This window comes from Saccopteryx leptura, chromosome 8 (genome assembly GCF_036850995.1).
Source record: "Saccopteryx leptura isolate mSacLep1 chromosome 8, mSacLep1_pri_phased_curated, whole genome shotgun sequence".
Classification (NCBI taxonomy): Eukaryota; Metazoa; Chordata; class Mammalia; order Chiroptera; family Emballonuridae; genus Saccopteryx; species Saccopteryx leptura.
In genome coordinates, this window is record NC_089510.1 from 1,661,182 (window position 1) to 1,678,556 (window position 17,375).

The following is a 17,375-nucleotide window of genomic DNA, read 5'->3' on the forward strand; positions in this document are numbered from 1 at the left end:
TAACAATTGCTTCTTCAATTCATTTCTTAATATTCTGTTTTAAGACATACTAATACACTATACTGTTTTAATAAACATTTAATACAGTGTTTTATATACTATGTATATTTTATAGATTATATAATATGCTGTAGTTAAAAAGTTCATTCAGTCCATAAATATCTACTGAAGATGTGCTTGCCACACACAGGGGCAGGGACGTAACAGTGAATGCAGTAGGATAGTGAGTACAGCCAAGAATACGACAGATGAGCTCCAACACGGAGCAATGCTTTAAGTAGAAATGCCAGCCTGTGTTCCCTGTAATTTGAAAATTTAGATTTCCATAGTCAAGTAGCAAGTTGTAACAAAATGCAGAGAAGACTGGTTTTAAAAGTACAAGCTGTAGCACAACACTGTAAATGCACTCAGCACTGCTGGACTGTGCACTGAAAAATGGTCCAGAAGGTGCCCTTGCTGGGTAGCCCAGTCACTTAGTGTCGACCCAACAGAAGGTTGTGGGTTCAATCCCCGGTCAGAGCACATACAAGAATCAATCACCCCTGGGCCAGATAGCTCAGTTAGTTAAGAGTGTCATCCTGAAATGAGATGGTTGCAGGTTCAATCCTGGTCAGGGCACAGACAAGAACAGTTCAGTGTTTCTGTTTCTGTCTCTCTCTCTCCCTTCTTCTCTCTCTCTAAAAAAAAAAAATCAATCAATAAGAAAAAAAATCAACCAATGAATGTATAAATAAGTGGAGCCACAAATTAATCTCTCTCTCTTTTTTACTCAGTGAGAGGAAAAGAAGCAGACACATTTTCACATGCGCCCCTGCTGGGAGCCCACTAGGGGGCGATGCTCTGCTAATCTGGGGCGCTGCTCCGTTGCTCAGCAACCAAGTTCTTAGCTCAGGCAGAGGCCACGGCGGTCCTCAGCGCCCCGACCAACTCGCTCCAATCGAGCCATGGCAGCAGGAGGGGAAGAGAGAGAAAGAAAGAAAGAAGGGGAGGAGAAGGGTAGAGAAACTGATGGTTGTTCCCCTCTAGTGCCTTCATTTGGAGTTTTCCAATAGTCCTTCCCAGATATTGTATTGAAAATATTATGCAAACTGTTTAAGCTTCTACTAATCAATAAATGCTTTAAAAAAAAAAAAAAGAAACTGATGGTTGCTTATCCTGTGTGCCCGGACTGGGAATCAAACCCTGGTCCATGCCAAGTTCAACTCCAACAATGACTCTGCTAGCTGTGGAGTCAAGCACTCTGGATAACTCAATCGTTTTGACACTCAGCTTTCTCAGCTACAAAAGGTAAGTGAATGCATATAAAACACCACAGTGCTTACACATGGCAAGTGCTTAACAAACCTTGGGCATGAGGACAGCACTGTATTGCCTTCTAATCACAGAGGACTACCATCATCGTAATCACATGACCTTTGTTTTGTAAGTGTTAAGTTTTTATCAGCTTTACAGGGCGGGGCAAAAGCAGGCTCACAGTTATGATTACATGGAACAGGGTTTATTCTTGCATTATTTATTAATCACTATTATTTTCCATATGAACTGTAAACCCACTTTTGCCACACCCTGCATGTGTTCCTCATTAGAACATCATCTCTACTTCTCCTTTTATCTCTATCACTCATTCATTAAATCAGCAAACACGGAGTGAACAGCTGTTAACTGCCAGGCACTATGAAAGAAGTGAACCACTCAAGAAAGAGTTCCTGCCTGACCGGCAGTGGTACAGTGGATAGAGCATCAGACTGGGATGCGGAGGGCCCAGGTTCGAGACCCCAAGGTCGCCAGTTTGAGTGTGAGCTCATCTGGTTTGAGCAAAGCTCACCAGCTTGGACCCAGGGTCGCTGGCTCGAGCAAGGGGTTACTCGGTCTGCTGAAGGCCCATAGTCAAGGCACATATCAGAAGGCAACCAATGAACAACTAAGGTGTCGCAACGAAAAACTAATGATTGATGCTTCTTATCTCTCCATTCCTGTCTGTCTGTCCCTGTCTGTACCTCTCTCTGACTCTGTCTCTGTAAAAAAAAGAAAAAGAAAGAGTTCCTGCCCTTAGGTGTAACCAAGCAAGGGAAGGCGGACAGGAAAACGACCAGCAACAAGACCATGCACCTCTCCGCAGGACAGGCCACCGGGAGGGGTCAGAGGCCTCCCTGAGGGGGGGGAGGTCTTTCCAGCACTACAGGAATAGAGGCTCAGAGACAGCAATGCCAGGTATCTGGGAAACGCAGACGTGGGGACAGCCACAGCCTAAGGCAGTGGTTCTCAAGCTTTTTGAAGTCGGGGTGCATTTAAAATCCTACAAATAATTGTAGGCGCAGTACATACAAATTTCTCAGACATATGTTATAATAATTAAGTCAAATATTAAAGAAAAAATATATAAAGTCCAAGCATGCTTTTATGGTAATTAAATGAAATAAATATGACAAAATTAAATTCTGACATTAAAGAACATTTTTATGTTACATTTTTTGAGTTATGCTTTTTAGAATTCGTAAAAAAGAGGGGTTAAAAAACTACAAAAAAATTTATCTTTTTATATATATAGATACATTCTTAGTAAGATTTAGTAAATTCGGCAGGTCCCAGCATGAATGTGTTAAGGTTTTTCATTCTTGTGTTTATGAGAAACATGAGCCTGATGTGTCCTAGTGATTTCTTCAATGTTTGGGCATATATTTGAAAGGCAAACTCTCATTTCCTCGTCAATACATTGAAGAATTCCTCTCTTTTTACTCTTGTGTTGAGTGCAGAAAACCCCCATCATACATATCATTTTAACTTTACACCAAACAAAGGATAGAAGAAACTTGCCTCCAGTCTTTCTGGGGAACATGGGGGGTAGTGTAAACAATCCAGCACCACAGCTGAACAGCCTTTTGCAACCTAATCAGGCAAGTGAGGTGGGGGGTTGGGCAGACTGTCAGCTTACAGCCAATTCCGCATACCTCTGCCCCCCCAAAATCTAAACTCCAAAAACCCTGTTGGTTTTTTGGTCCCCAACAGGCACATATTTCTCTGGAATACCATCGGGCGCACCTGGAAATCTACCACCTGGCACACACTTTGAGAACCACTGGCCCAAGGACACATGGGACAGGGGCAGGTGACCCTGGGAAGAAACTAGTTTACATCAGCAACAACCTCAGTGGAAGCTGGACTCGGGTGTGTCGGCAGTCTCACGGTTTTCGAGAATGGCAGCTGTTATTGGTCAGAGGTTTCATTCTTCTTCCCCGTTAGCAGCTTCTTCGCTGCGCATCATGACGAGTTCCCAAGCCGCCTGGAATACTTCCTGCCTGACCTAGAATCTGTCATTTCTCCAAGAAATCCTGACTTCTTTTAGTGAATACGGCACTTCAAGGCCGTAACCTGGGTACAAGGATATATATGGCTACTGGACTGAGCGCTGTGTTTAGGCCTGCTCCATGGACTGAGGGATGGCAGAGGGCCAGAGCTAGAAATTTTACACACACGTGTGTGTCTCAGGTTCATACTGATGCTTCCAGTTCCAACTCATGACTAAAGAGCTTTGACTTAACATTTTTTTCTACTGCATCTGTAACTCTATTTGTACATACCAAGAATCTTGGTTCTCAAGCATTCAAGAGATGATAGAATTAAAACTACCTATATTAGGCATTTATCATATCACCCACACAGATTTCAGAAAAAAAATATCGATATCACCACCAATGTTGAGCCCTGGTGATGCAAAAAATGTTCTTTGCCCAAGTTTTTCCCCTTCTCCCCATCCATTTACTTCGCAGTTGTGCTGCCTACACACTGTCAGAGCATATAGCTACTATATACTAAGCTTTCTCCCTCAACCCTCATTTTGTTTCTGTGTATCTGTTGTCCACCCGGGGCCTGTTGGTGTCTCCCGAGTCAGTTTGTGTGAAGCTCACTCCTCAAGGAAGTGCTCAAAGGAATAATATTCCTGAATTCTTGCACACAGATAGCTGTTTATCAGCTTATCCTTTTTGCTCAAATGTCAGTGGACTATCATGTTACTCCAGTTTCTTCTGGCATAAGTGCTGTGATGGAAACCTAATTTTCTTTTCCTTATAAAGCATGTGTTCTTTTTTTCTAACTAACCAAAGGCTTTTTTTTCCCTTTTCTTTAAAGTTGAGTTAACTTTACTAGAATAGGTCTTAGTGTTGGTCATCTGAATCAATATCCTTAGGCACATGGTTATTCTTTCAACATGAAGTTTCAATTTTCTTTTTAATTTCAGGAAAGTTTTAATTACAGCTTTTTTTTAATTTATTTTTTTTAGAGAGAGAGAGAGAAGGGGGAGGAGCAGGAAACACCAACTCCCATATGTGCCTTGACCAGGCAAACCCATGGTTTCGAATCGGAGACCTCGGTGTTCCAGGTCAACGCTTTATCCACTGCGCCACCACAGGTCAGGCCTAATTATAGCTTTAATATTTATTGTGATGGTGCTTTGATTTCCTTTTTCAGAAACCCCCATTATGTTATTCTTACCTTCTCTTAAAACTTTTTTATCTTTTAAAATTTCTTTTCACCCTTGTTTTTTTTTTTTTTTCTTATGGCATCATTTATTCTTGCCTGGCTTCACTTCTGAAATAATTTTTTCATTTATGTGTAATTTTCCCTAAGTCCTGCCACCTTAGTAACAGACTTTCATAATTGATGCATGTTGTTCTTTCATGTCTTACCTCCTTTTCCCAGCACCTTTTAGTTCATTCTGAAATACTAGAGGGTCGTCCGGTCTGTTGTATGTGCGTGTTTTTACTACAAGCTGATTGTCTGGGGGAACCCTGCCTAGTTTCCTTCTTTCCCCTGTAATAACTGTATGCTGTTTGACCCTGGTACCTGTCTACTGCTCATTTTTATGTAAATTTAATTTCCCTGAACTTTTAAAATGCAAGGGTTCAGGAAAGTCGTAACTTCACAAAGCTTCCCTCTTCTGCTGTTCTAGGATAATGTCAAAAACAGCGGGGTTGGGTTGGCAGTCTGTTTGCTAAGGTTTCTTGACTCTGTAACTTTTTTTTTTTTTTTTTTTCCTGAAGCTGGAAACGGGGACAGTCAGACTCCCGCATGCGCCCGACCGGGATCCACCCGGCACGCCCACCAGGGGCGACGCTCTGCCCACCAGGGGGCGATGCGACGCCAGACCAGAGCCCCTCTAGCGCCTGGGCAGAGGCCAAGGAGCCATCCCCAGCGCCTGGGCCATGTTTGCTCCAATGGAGCCTCGGCTGCGGGAGGGGAAGAGAGAGACAGAGAGGAAGGAGGGAGGGGTGGAGAAGCAAATGGGCGCTTCTCCTATGTGCCCTGGCCAGGAATCGAACCCGGGTCCCCCGCACGCCAGGCTGACGCTCTACCGCTGAGCCAACCGGCCAGGGCCTGCCTGACTCTGTAACTTTTATTTGGACCTTCTACTTATCTCTATTGTCCCTTTTCCAATAAAATTTTACTTCCCTCCCAGTAGTCTCAACTCAGGGCAAGCCCTGCCTTGGAGTGGAGCCTGGCCAGTCCGCGGGGCGCGCTCCCAGGAGGTAGAAGCGCCGCCCCCAGCACTCCTTAGTGCACCCGCTGTGTAGGGCCCTGAGGTCTTTCAGGGACCACATGGAGCTCTGTTCCCAGTCCATCCTGTGTCTCCCACTGCGTTTGTCTTCCTCTTGCACAGGGGCCAACACGAATGGGTCTAAAGGCCCTTGGTAGTCTGTCCCCTTGCTTGTATTTTGGAATGTGTAGGGGTAACCCTGTTGTATGGTTTTGTTATAGTTCTATGCATTTTAAGTTTTGCTATCTGATTGCTTTCTGTTTTCATGTGAGGGTTCATAGAGCAAGGACTGTGCTACCACCACCGCCACCAGCGTTCCCGAACCCTGCCCCCACAGGGCTGGCTGCAGACCCACTGCGCGCCCGGTTAGGCATGCGGTCTTCTCAGCACCGCCCTGAGAATCAGGGTCACCCCTTACGTGAGACATCACTGTGGCGAAGCACGGTTAACCCCACCCGCAGCCTGCACCTCGTGGAACCGCGTGAAAGAGGTCCGTCCCCTAGGAACCGGACCCTCGAAGAGACCGGGAGGACCAGAGATGCTTCCCTACACCGACTTCTGTGCCCACGAGACCGAGTAAGAGCACGAATGAATGAAATGACACCTGACCGCGGGAGTCCGATCCACACCCACGCCGCACGCGACAGGTGGCGCGATCGTGAGCGGCGGGCACTCGGCCGCCGTCCACGGGAAAGGGGCCGGAGGGCCAGCGTTGCTGTACGCGCTCCCGCGGAGCGCCGGTCACCTTCCCCTCGTGTCGGGGCGGCAATGTCGCCCACACCCAGCTCCGTCCCGCTTCACGCGGACCGCAGGCGAGCCGACGCGCGTCCCCCACGTGGCCAGGGCCCGGGCTCCGAGGCGAGACTCCAGGGCACCTCTGGAGGGCTCGGCGGAGCTCCGGGGGCCGCCCCGGAGCCGCGGGTACAACCAGCACAGCCCGCTCACTCGTGTCTCCCGGCCGAGAGTGAGCCCCGCACGGGGTGTCACAGCGCCCCGCGCGGCCCCCAGAGGCGCAGCGCGCAAGCGCGGGCCAGCGGGCGGGAGAGCGCGCTCCCGGAAGTCCGCGTCCGGGCTGCGCAGGCGCAGTGGGCGCGCGGGCCTGCGCGGCGGAGGCCTGTCTGCGGCCCAGAGCCCGCGGCCCTCGGCCCGCGGCCCGCGATCCCTAGCAGGGGGGAGCGCACGCCGCGCCCCCGGGCACGGACGGGGCTCCGCGGGACGACGCCGGGGCCCGCGGGGCCGGGGACAGCCCGTCCTCGCCGCTGCGCCGCCCGCGGTGCGCCGTCCCGCGTCCCGGGCGGCCTTCTCGCCCACCTGATGCTCCTTCACCACCTCGCTCAGACATGGGTACCGCTCCGAGATCCAGCGGTAGAACTTGGGGACGCCCATCTCCGCTGTCACCCCCGATTGTCTCCGCTCGGGCCAGACCTCCGCCGCCGCCGCCTCCGGCCGTCGCTCCCAAAGATGACAACACGGCTGCCCGACCACAGAGCGCCCGCCGGCCTAGAGCGGCCGAGCCAGGCCAGCCCCGCCCCGCCGCGCTCGCCCCCGCGTCCCGCGCGTGTCCGCGCTGCTGCGGCCGCGCGCCCGGCGCGTGCGTGGTACCACCCTGTCCGCCGGAGATGCTGGGCCCTGCAGGCCGCCTATTCCTCAATCGGTGTCTAGTGGATAATTCGGTGTCTTGCAGGGGCGCACACAGCGGAGTTTCTATTAAAAGTGTCCATGAGCCCCAGCCTGTGTTGCGGGGGACGAGGCCTTGTCCTGGGGTCGCCCGCTGGAACCCGGGAATCGCCCGCCAGGGCCCGGGAGTCGCTCGCTAGGGTCTGGGGTCGCCCGCTGGAACCCGGGGGTCGTCCGCTAAGGTCCAGGGGTAGCTCGCTAGGGCCCGGGGGTCGTCCGCTAGGGTCCAGGGGTAGCTCGCTAGGGCCCGGGGGTCGTCCGCTAGGGTCCAGGGGTAGCTCGCTAGGGCCCGCGGATCGCCTGCTAGGGTCCTGTGATCGCCCGCTAGGGCTTGCGGATCGCCCGCTAGGGTCCGGTGATCGCCCGCTAGGGCTCGCGGATCGCCCGCTAGGGTCCGGTGATCGCCCGCTAGGGCTTGCGGATCGCCCGCTAGGGTCCGGTGATCGCCCGCTAGGGCTCGCGGATCGCCCGCTAGGGTCCGGTGATCGCCCGCTAGGGTCCGGGGGTCGCCCGCTAGGGCTTGTGGATTGCCCGCTAGGGTCCGGGGGTCGCCCGCTAGGGTCCGGGGATCGCCCGCTAGGGCTCGCGGATCACCCGCTAGGGTCTGGGGGTTGCCCGGGATGGCCCGGGGTTCGCCCGCTAGGGCCCGGGGATCGCCCGCTAGGGTCCGGGGGTCACCCGCTAGGGCTTGCGGATTGCCGGCTAGGGCCCGCGGATCGCCCGCTAGGGCCCGGGGATCGCCCGCTAGGGTCCAGGGGTCGCCCGGGAGGACCGGGGGATCGCCTATTAGGGTCCGCGGGTCACCCGCTAGGGCCCGGTGATCACTTTGCCAGGGCTCGGGGTCGCCCGTTGGAGCCCGGGGGTCGCCTGTGGGTTGTGCGCTAGGGCTGGGGGTCATCTGTGGTTGTGCGCTAGGGTCCGGTGATCACTCGCTGGGGTTCGGGCGTTGTGCGCTAGGACCGGGTGATCGCCCGCTGGGGCCCAGGCAGGGCTTAGACTAGAAGCAACTAGCAGTACACGTAGACAAGTTGATGGCTCCCTCTCTCCATTTCTCTCTCAAAATAAAAAAAACGCTCTTTAACAAGTTATTTGCTGGAAAAAAAATTCCTGCCTCCCTCCATTGCCTGCCACCAGCTTCCTCCTTAAGTCTCAGTATTAGGCCTTCAGATGGAAATGTTTGGATTTCACGTTCATACCTCTGGCTCCTCCTCGTTCCCCATCACACTTGCAGTGGTACACAGAAGTGGAAGTCTTGGAAGGAAACTTAAGTGAAATCTTCTGTTACAAAAAGTCTTCCATTTATTGAGTGTAATAACCTCATTGCTTTGTAATTACTTTTTAAGTCCTCTGCAAAAAACACGAAAAAATTTAACCACATTAAACATTTTTTTTAGACTTTCAAATATGAAATTTCAAGTATTGCTGTCTTCCAGGCCACGGGATTCTGCACGAATATGGCAGCATCTTTATTATTTTTTCTCAAATAGTTTTTTTTGGGGGGAGGGAGGATGGATTTTGAGGAAGATAAACATGGGGCAGAGGTATGGAAAAGTAAATAAAAGTGTAAGCTGTTTTGCTAATTGTTTTCTCACCACAACCAAAGAGCACAGAGAATGAATGCCCATACAAAACAGCAGTGTTCATAGGCTTCCTCTGCTCAGAAATTCCCCACTGGTCTTTCTTTCCCTTTTTAATTTATTGGGATGACATGATTCACCAAACGAGCCATGGCAGCATCTAAACAATCACAAAATATTCATACAGTTTTCACATTCATGCTTTTTGTCTTATTTTTTTCCCTATCACACTTTCAACCATCCAAAAAAAAAAGTTATATTAAGTGAACGTACTGATGTGCTATTTATGTTTATATCTGTTTTATAAGACTGTCAGTTCCCGAGGGCAAGGGACATAAGCTCTGAACAAATCTAGCACAGCGCTTTATCCACAAAATTTATTCAATATAATTTTTTGTTGTCCAAATGAATCCTTAGGCTAGCAAGTACTTAAAAATAAAAGTTGTAAGATGAAGTAAGACTGGTTTGATCCTTGCAAATACATATTTTTAGAGCATAAGAACATTTGATGTTCCCTTTCTCTAGTTATAAGACACAGTACATATTAAGAAAGTTTATTTCTTAATAACAACATATATTATTTTCAATATTATTAACAACTGGAAATAATACCAATTGCTACGAGAACATAAAACAACTTATCTTGTACTCTAGAATTGAACAGATAAAAACAGATTAACACCAAATATGTTGATTTTAGATTATTTAACGTATTCTCTGAAGTCATTTCTTTTCACATGTATGGGGTCCAGCCAAGGTACATTTGGCAGAGTAAGTTTTCATCAGTAGCTTCTTGTATAAGGTAATGCACATGGCCTTCAATAGACAAAGGCAGGCCTGTCACTCTGTTTCGGGTCTTGATAACACCTTGCAGTCGCTGCTCGATGTCAAGAACATGGGTCTTGGCCTAAAAGGAAAAATTGAGTATCATAAGTTCTAAGGACCCAGTGACCTGTGCATGTTGATGATTTGGAATCACTACCCTTCTGTTATTACAAACGCTAATGTTATTTTACGGATCAGAGCCCCTTTTGTAAGAGGAGAGTACAAGAAATGAAACGAGTACCACAGGGCACGATAGGACGGCTTGCAGTGTTGATCCAACACCAACCAGCCAGCCGTTCTTCTGGACTCAGATTCCAGGGACTATCAGGAGGGGGTGAATTCTTTTTTGTTTTCCTTACAGTGTCGATAGAAGAAGTAACTCTCAATGCAAACTGTAAAACTTGAGATACCCAGAGCTGAGTGAATATGCTGCTGCCACTCAGTCCCGACCTGTTAGTCCCAGTCCTTTTGTTTTAACAAACGTGGTCTTTTCAACGTTGTGTCTTGTTTAACTACCATGGACATCTGTGTGTAGACACAAACGCAACTGTTGTATTAAAACAGTTTTACATGTCAACCACATGGCTAGTCAATTCACCATGTCTTAATCTTTGTACACCTTCCATTTTTAAGTGCTCAAATAACTATTTTGCAATAAAAATGTAGTGATATAACTAAGCAGCTATTAAAAATTTACTTCTACAGATAGAAGAGTGTTGACTAAGTTTATATATTGTTTTTATATACTTAAGATGAATATAAAATCAGAACAGTTAAAATGTTAAAGCTGAGAGCTGCTGCTCTGTAAGTTCACTCAATTTGTTCAAGGTTCTCTCCCTCACAATTGTGAGCTGTCTGTGGTTAAACAAGTGTGTCCTGAACGAGGCTTTGATTACACAAATGATAACATTAATGATAGCAGTGACAGTAAAAAGGGTTAGGGCACTGACATGCTAGAGAACCAGAGTCCCAAGGACTCTGTGGTCAGTCACTGGCAGTGTTCACAGTCAGTTTTCCTTTGGAGAGATGCATGGTATCAGCTCGCATCACACTAGCTACACTAACCTTCTCGTTGACAACTTCCCCGGTTTCATTCAGTGATGCTCTGGAATGCCCTTTCACCGGCTTGCTCCATTCCACAAGAGGGTCATGCAGAAAAGTCTTTAAGACACTAAAACGGAAAGAAAATATTGTAATAATACAGTATCCATGACCTGTGGTGGCACAGTCATCAGCCCTGGAATTTCTCACTCAGGGCACATGTGAGAAGCAACAAATACAAGTTGGTGCTTCCCACCCCCACCACCACCCTTCTCGCTCTCTCTCTAAAATCTATAAATAAAATCCTAAAAAAAAAAATTGCAGTGTTATTTTCGTAAAAAAAATCTTAATGAAGTTGACAATAGGTGAAGAATAAATGACGGATGAGAAGCTGATAATGGTTAATTTACAACACATTATTACTGTTTCAGTAAAATATGTGAAATTACTGTTTGTGGAGGAGGGGCGTGAGGTGGGGCGGGGCGGAGGAGACAAGGTGGAGGACAGGAAGATGTTCCCGTGCCCTCTCTGAACGCACACTGTAACCTGGCCATTGAATCTCTGAGTGAAGTTCATCCCCTGCCACGGCTCCAGACAGCCATGAAATATGTAGAGCGACCACAGACAGACCCCCGCCCAGAGTTTTCTACTATGCTCTGTCAAATCCAGTCACCTGTGGGAAACACCCACTTAGCATCTTATTTTTTAAAAGAACTTCATGACTTGGCCTGACCTGTGGTGGTGCAGTGGATAAAGCGTCGACCTGGAAATGCTGAGGTCGCCGGTTCGAAACCCTGGGCTTGCCTGGTTAAGGCACATATGGGAGTTGATGCTTCCAGCTCCTCCCCATCTTCTCTTTCTCTCTCTCCCTCTCTGTCTCTCTCTCCCCCTTTCTCTCTCTCCTCTCTAAAATGAATAAAATAAAAGAACTTCATGACTCTTCCTCAAACTGTTTCTCTTATATGCCTCCAATCAGTCACGAGCAACACTGTGTGCCCACTGGCCCTGAATAAATCTCTAGGAATCCTCCTTGCCGCCTCGTCCTCTGGCTCTACCTGGAAACCACCTGACACTCTACTCATCACCACCCTCACTGTCGCTGTCACTGTCTGAGTCACTGCGACAATACTCCAACCAGTTTTCCGGCCTCGAGCCCAAACAAGAACTGGAATTTTTCTACAGTGCAAATCTGATGATTTCATTTTCTCCTTTTATTTCCCCCGGTTTTGATTTTAAAACCTTTCAGTGACTTCCGGTTGTTCTCAGGGAGAAGTTTAAATGTGTAAACCAGCTTCACGAAGACCTTTTCTAGTCTAGCTCTGCTCACACCACCCGCTAGGAATAAACTGCTATGTGAGATAAATACCTGCATGTGGAATCCCATGAACAACGTAAACAACGAGAACAGACTGCCCCCGTGGGGGGGGAGGGGGGTGCTGGCAGAAGGGACTGGGCCGAGGAAAGGAACTCAGACAGAGGCAGCAGCGGTGCTTCCGGGTGGGCGTGGGGGAGGCAGGAGGCGGCAAAGGGGTGAATGGTGACGGAGGAGAGGACGTGGGGTGGAGAACGCGCCATGCCGCGCAGCGTACAGACGACGGGTTAAGGAACGCTACACCTGAAACCTATCTATGTCGTCTTATTAACTATTGTCACTCCAGTAAATTCAATTAAGAAAAAAAAACCTCCAGTGGCTTCTGGTTGTCCTCAGGGAAACGTTTAAACGAGTAAAGCGCCCTCGGGGGGCGAGAGCTTTCGGGGTCCAGTCCCCAGCACAGCACAGGGAGGAGTGCCACAGGGAGTCCGCCAGGGGACCCCGCGTTTCCCGGGCAGGCCGTGCCCCCCCCACCCCCCAGAGCACTCGCTTCCCTTCTGCTGGGCCACCTCTACTGATCAGCAGGGCCCCAGCTACTGACTTCCTCCGGAAGGAACTTCCTGACCTGTCCAGAGAGACAGGGTCACCAGGCACTTCATTCCTCCCTCCAGAACTTGCTCTTGCCTACAGCCAGCCAACTAACGCACTTTACCACAACGACTGGTCTGCAGTGAAAAGGTGAATAAATGAGCTTTGTAGGTCCTTTTTAAAAACTACAGTTGAGGCCCTGGCCAGTTGGCTCAGTGGTAGAGCGTCGGCTTGGCGTGCAGGAGTCCGGGGTTCGATTCCTGGTCAGGGCACACAGGAGAGGCGCCCATCTGCTTATCCACCCCTCTCCCTCTCCTTCCTCTCTGTCTCTCTCTTCCCCTCCCGCAGCCAAGGCTCCATTGGAGCAAAGTTGGCCCCGGCACTGAGGATGGCTCTGTGGCCTCTGCCTCAGGCGCTAGAATGGCTCTGGATGCAACAGTGACGCCCAGATGGGCAGAACATCACCCCCTGGTGGGCATGCTGGGTGGATCCTGGTCGGGCGCATGCAGGAGTCTGACTGCCTCCCCGTTTCCAACTTCAGAGAAATACAAAAAAGAAAAAAAAACTAAAAAAAAAAACTACAGTTGACCCATGAACAACATAATGTGGGCTTGAACTACCAAGTCCTTACTTATATGAGGATTTTTTTTTCAATAAATCTATATAGTAAATTTAGATTTAAATTTTCTCTTCCTTATGATTTTACTTTTTATTATTTTGTAATTTTTATTTATCGATTTGAGCGAGACAGGGAGAGAGAGAGAGAGAGAGGAAGACAGGAATATGGAGCCATTCCTGTACTTGCTCTGCCCAGGGATTGAACCAGCAACCTTTGCATTTTAGGATGATGCTCTAGCAACGGAGCTCTCTGGCCAGGGCTCCTCATGATACTTTTGGTAACATTTTCTTTAATCTGGTTTGCTTTATTGTAAGAATACAGTATATAATATACAAAATACATGTTAATTTGAGGCTTCCAGTTAACAGTAGGCTATTAGTAGTTAAGTTTTCGGGGAGTTAAAAGTTAGACACAGATTTTCCAAAGCGCAGGGGTTGATACCCTGACCCCATGCTGTCCAAGCATCAGAAGCCCTTCCCAAAGCTAACATTGTACTTAATGGTGAAAGGCGGATTTCTCCACCCCTGAGACCAAGAACAAGACACGGAAGGAGACCACTTCCACGTCTCCTCAACACTGATGGAGCTGGGCAATCAGGCAAGAAAAAGAAAAGGGATGAAGACTGGAAAGGAAGCAGTAAAACTGTACCTGTAGGTGACATGCTGTTGTAGAGAGAAAATTGTAAGATATCTAAAATAACTATTAGAAGTAATAAACAAGTTCAGCAAGGTTGCAGGGCACAAGATCACATATAAACACCAGTTATATACACTAGCAATCAACAATTCAAAATTAAATGGAATGAAGTACTTAAAGACATACATTTTTAAAATTTATTTTTCCTTTTTATCAAATTTATGGGGGTGACATTAATTAACAAAACTATGCAGGTTTCAGGTGCCCAGTTCTACATCACGTCATCTGTAGGCTGTTGTGTGTTCCCCTCCCAAGTCAAGTGCGATCCAACTTATACACGGAATGTCCAGGAGGCAAATCCAGTCAGAAAGCAGCATCCTGGTTGGTAGGTATGGGGGCGATGTGGGGAGGGGGGGCCGGGGCGTGGCATGGCGATGGGAGGGTGCACGGGGAGGGGAGGGACGGGACTGAAGAGGGGGCAGGTGGGAGAGTGTGCCCGAAGGGGGGACTGCGTGGCGATGGGGGGCATGGGGACGGAGAGTGATTGCCAATTTCTCTCCGGGGTGATGGAAATGTTTTCTAACCAGACAGCAATGAGGGCTGCACTCTGTAACTATACTAAAAACCACTGTAGTGTGCACTTTAAAAGGATCTATATATAAATTTTACGGTATGTACATTACACAAAGTTACTATTTAAAAACTAGCTGCGCCCGGCCACGCGTTGCTGTGGCTCAGTCTGGATAAATGGAAAAGAAAGAAAAGAGAAAGCACACGTTTCTAATAGGTTTAATTACACAATGCCTGTAGGTATACAATATTTTTTGTTGTTCCATTGTCTGTGCAGATATAGAGATTGTCTGCTTTGCCGACTCTAGAACATGCAACATATAATTGTCCATGTGAGAAGCAATCCATGTCTAGATCTAAACTGCACAATTCTAAAGATTGGCCCTGAGCTTTGTTGATGGTGATTGCAAACGCCAATGGAATTGGGAACTGCAATCTCTTACATTGAAATGGCATATCCATTGGAATCACAGGAATGCGAGGAATGAGGACTTCACCTTTGAAAGGTCCTGTCAACATTGTTGCTTCTACGACGTTGCTCATTCATTTTTTTATTGCAAGCCGCGTGCCATTGCAAAGCTTTGGCTGGTTGATATTTTGCAACATGATAATTGGCAAGCCAATTTTGCAACTGCAGTACATGCGGTGGCATCCCTGGCAGATCGAGTGAATTCAAAATTCTGTTGGATAATTAACCGCTTCATCTGCTTCCACAACAGTGTCGACGGACTTGTATGTGACTGCCTCGCTTTGAATGTTAGACTGAATACTACTGTTAAGTTCGTAGACGTCTTTGTTCTTGGCCGCAAGAATGGCTCGTTCACTCAGCCAATCGTGATTCTTATAATTGGTTTAAATATTGGGAAGTACTTTTTCAACCAATTCTTCTTTTGACGTCACTAAATTGCAGAAGTTATGAGACAATGAAATTCGTCCTGAGGTCAGATCAACCGGCACCTTTCTGTTCCCAATTTCCAGCAACTGATGTGAGAATATCTCAGCTGATCGATCGTTTTGCAGCTGGACACACATATTTATAGTTAATTTTAACGTCTTTATATGTCGCCACAAAGTAGAGTATTTCAGGCAAGCATTTATTTCATCCACTGGTGTTGATCGAGGAATTACAGGTAATGTTTGCCTGAAATCTCCTGCAAGCAATATTAATGCGTTCCCAAATGGTCTGATATTTCCACACAAATCTTGCAATGATAGATCAAGAGCCTCGAGCGTTTTTTTTGTGCCCCATTGTGCATTCATCCCAAACAATAAGTTTGCATTTCTGCAATACTTTTCCCATACCGGATGCTTTGGAAATGTTGCACGTGGGAGTTTCAATGAATTGCATGTTCAATGGCCATTTCAAAGTGGAATGAGCAGTTCTTCCACCTGGTAGCAATGTCGCAGCGATTCCAGACGACGCAAGAGCTAGGGCTATGTCACTTTGGGATCGAATTGCTGCCAGAATAGATCTAATTAGGAATGTTTTACCAGTTCCTCCTGGTGCATCAAAGAAGATTTCTCCAACCCTGTTATTGACAGTTTGCATTATTTGATCATAAATGCCTTTTTGCTCAAGCGTTAGCTTAGGAATATTTGATTGCACATACGACAAAGATCACCCGTGTTGTAATTTTGTTCACCATGCAATTCTACATCAAACGAAGCAGCAGCAGATTGATTCGGTGATGGCATTCCCAACTGATTGAGAACTTTGTTTGCAATCTCTAAGCACAAATCTTCAATCATTATCAATGCTTTTTTGTAGATTTCTGCTGTGAAATCCATGTTCATATTTAAATTTTCCTTGCGTATTCGATGGAAAATATCTTCAGCCATGTGCGATTTATATTTCTCACATAATGTTGAAATGGAATTGTAAAATACTTAGTATAGTATGTGTTGCTTTTACGTCCAACAGATGGCGCTGTTTTTTTAAAAGCATGTTTTTACCTGTCACAGGTGTGACATCTATATAATAGTAGGTAGATAAAAACATAAAAACATGCGTGTATGTGAATGCAACGTTGTGTCAAAATTTCAAAGCAATTGGTAAAGAACTTTCAGAGATTTAAGATTTTGAACAAACATTTACATTTTTATTTATACAGATGTCTACTTCAACAGAATCAAAGTGGCTTCTACTAAAGGAAACCCATGAGGAGCCCAGCCCCACCCCTACCCCAGCTCAGAGTCACCGCAGGCTGAGGACACAGACTCTCACCTCATTAAAGGCTCCCTCTGATCTCGCATCAGCCTCATCGTCACTTCGCAAGCTCTTCTGAAAAGGCCTTCCGTGCCCATGGGACCCATTCCGTTAACCATGTTGTGAGTCAGGCGAAATGGAACAATTTCTGGAACTTCAAAGGTTTCTCCCTTCAAACAGGGTGTTTCATTAAAAAGTAATACTGTTAGAATGTTAAAATCTTTATGCAAGAGATTTAGAATTTCATGCCTATATTGATTTCGTAAATAGGAAGCATACCATCAAAACATCTGTATTTGTAACCCTGTTCGAGGCTGATATCCTAAAGGCTCGAGAGGACTCTGCACTGGCTTCCGGGGAACTTAAAGGCCGCCTCTCAGAGAATAGCTGGAGATGGACGGACTCAGTTTTCACTGAATGACCATGGTGAGCAACATCACAGAGAAACTTGTATGTAGCCAACAGTCTTATATTAACTCCCTTACTGTCCTTCTTGAATAATATAAGGTACAATAAGTGCTGTCACATTTTTCTTTTCTTTAAAAAAATTTTTTTTTATTCAGTGAGGATGGGGAGGCACAGACAGACTCCTGCATGTGCCCTGACCAGGATCCACCTGGTAAGCCCCCTAGGGGGTGATGCTCTGCCTGTCTGGGGCTGTGGCTCTGTTGCTCAACAACTGAGCTCTTCCTAGTGCCTGAGGTGAGGCCATGAAGCCATCCTCAGCACCCCTGGCCAACTTGCTCCAACTGAGCCATGGCTACAGGAGGGAAAGAGAGAGAGAGAGAGAGAGA

The 17,375-nt window shown here is 47.3% G+C and overlaps 2 protein-coding genes and 1 long non-coding RNA gene across 5 annotated transcripts in view; 1 reads left to right on the forward strand and 2 right to left on the reverse strand.

The window, feature by feature from the left end:
* The window catches only part of XRN1 (5'-3' exoribonuclease 1), a 108,950-nt gene extending 101,722 nt beyond the window's left edge, over positions 1 to 7,228 (reverse strand). For both annotated transcript variants that reach the window (XM_066347349.1, XM_066347348.1), the window contains exon 1: positions 6,842 to 7,228. In XM_066347349.1, the coding sequence (XP_066203446.1) occupies positions 6,842 to 6,916 (75 nt within the window). In that variant the 5' untranslated portion in view covers positions 6,917 to 7,228. The remainder of the gene's footprint in view (positions 1 to 6,841) is intronic.
* Positions 1 to 17,375, forward strand: part of LOC136379798 (uncharacterized) — a 555,021-nt gene that overhangs the window by 310,064 nt on the left and 227,582 nt on the right. The window lies entirely within an intron of this gene.
* ATR (ATR serine/threonine kinase) overlaps positions 8,562 to 17,375 on the reverse strand; it is a 113,882-nt gene continuing 105,068 nt past the window's right edge. For both annotated transcript variants that reach the window (XM_066347347.1, XM_066347344.1), the window contains exons 45-47: positions 16,600 to 16,751; positions 10,675 to 10,780; positions 8,562 to 9,691 (exon numbers count right to left, since the gene is read on the reverse strand). In XM_066347347.1, the coding sequence (XP_066203444.1) occupies positions 9,518 to 9,691; positions 10,675 to 10,780; positions 16,600 to 16,751 (432 nt within the window). In that variant the 3' untranslated portion in view covers positions 8,562 to 9,517. The remainder of the gene's footprint in view (positions 9,692 to 10,674; positions 10,781 to 16,599; positions 16,752 to 17,375) is intronic.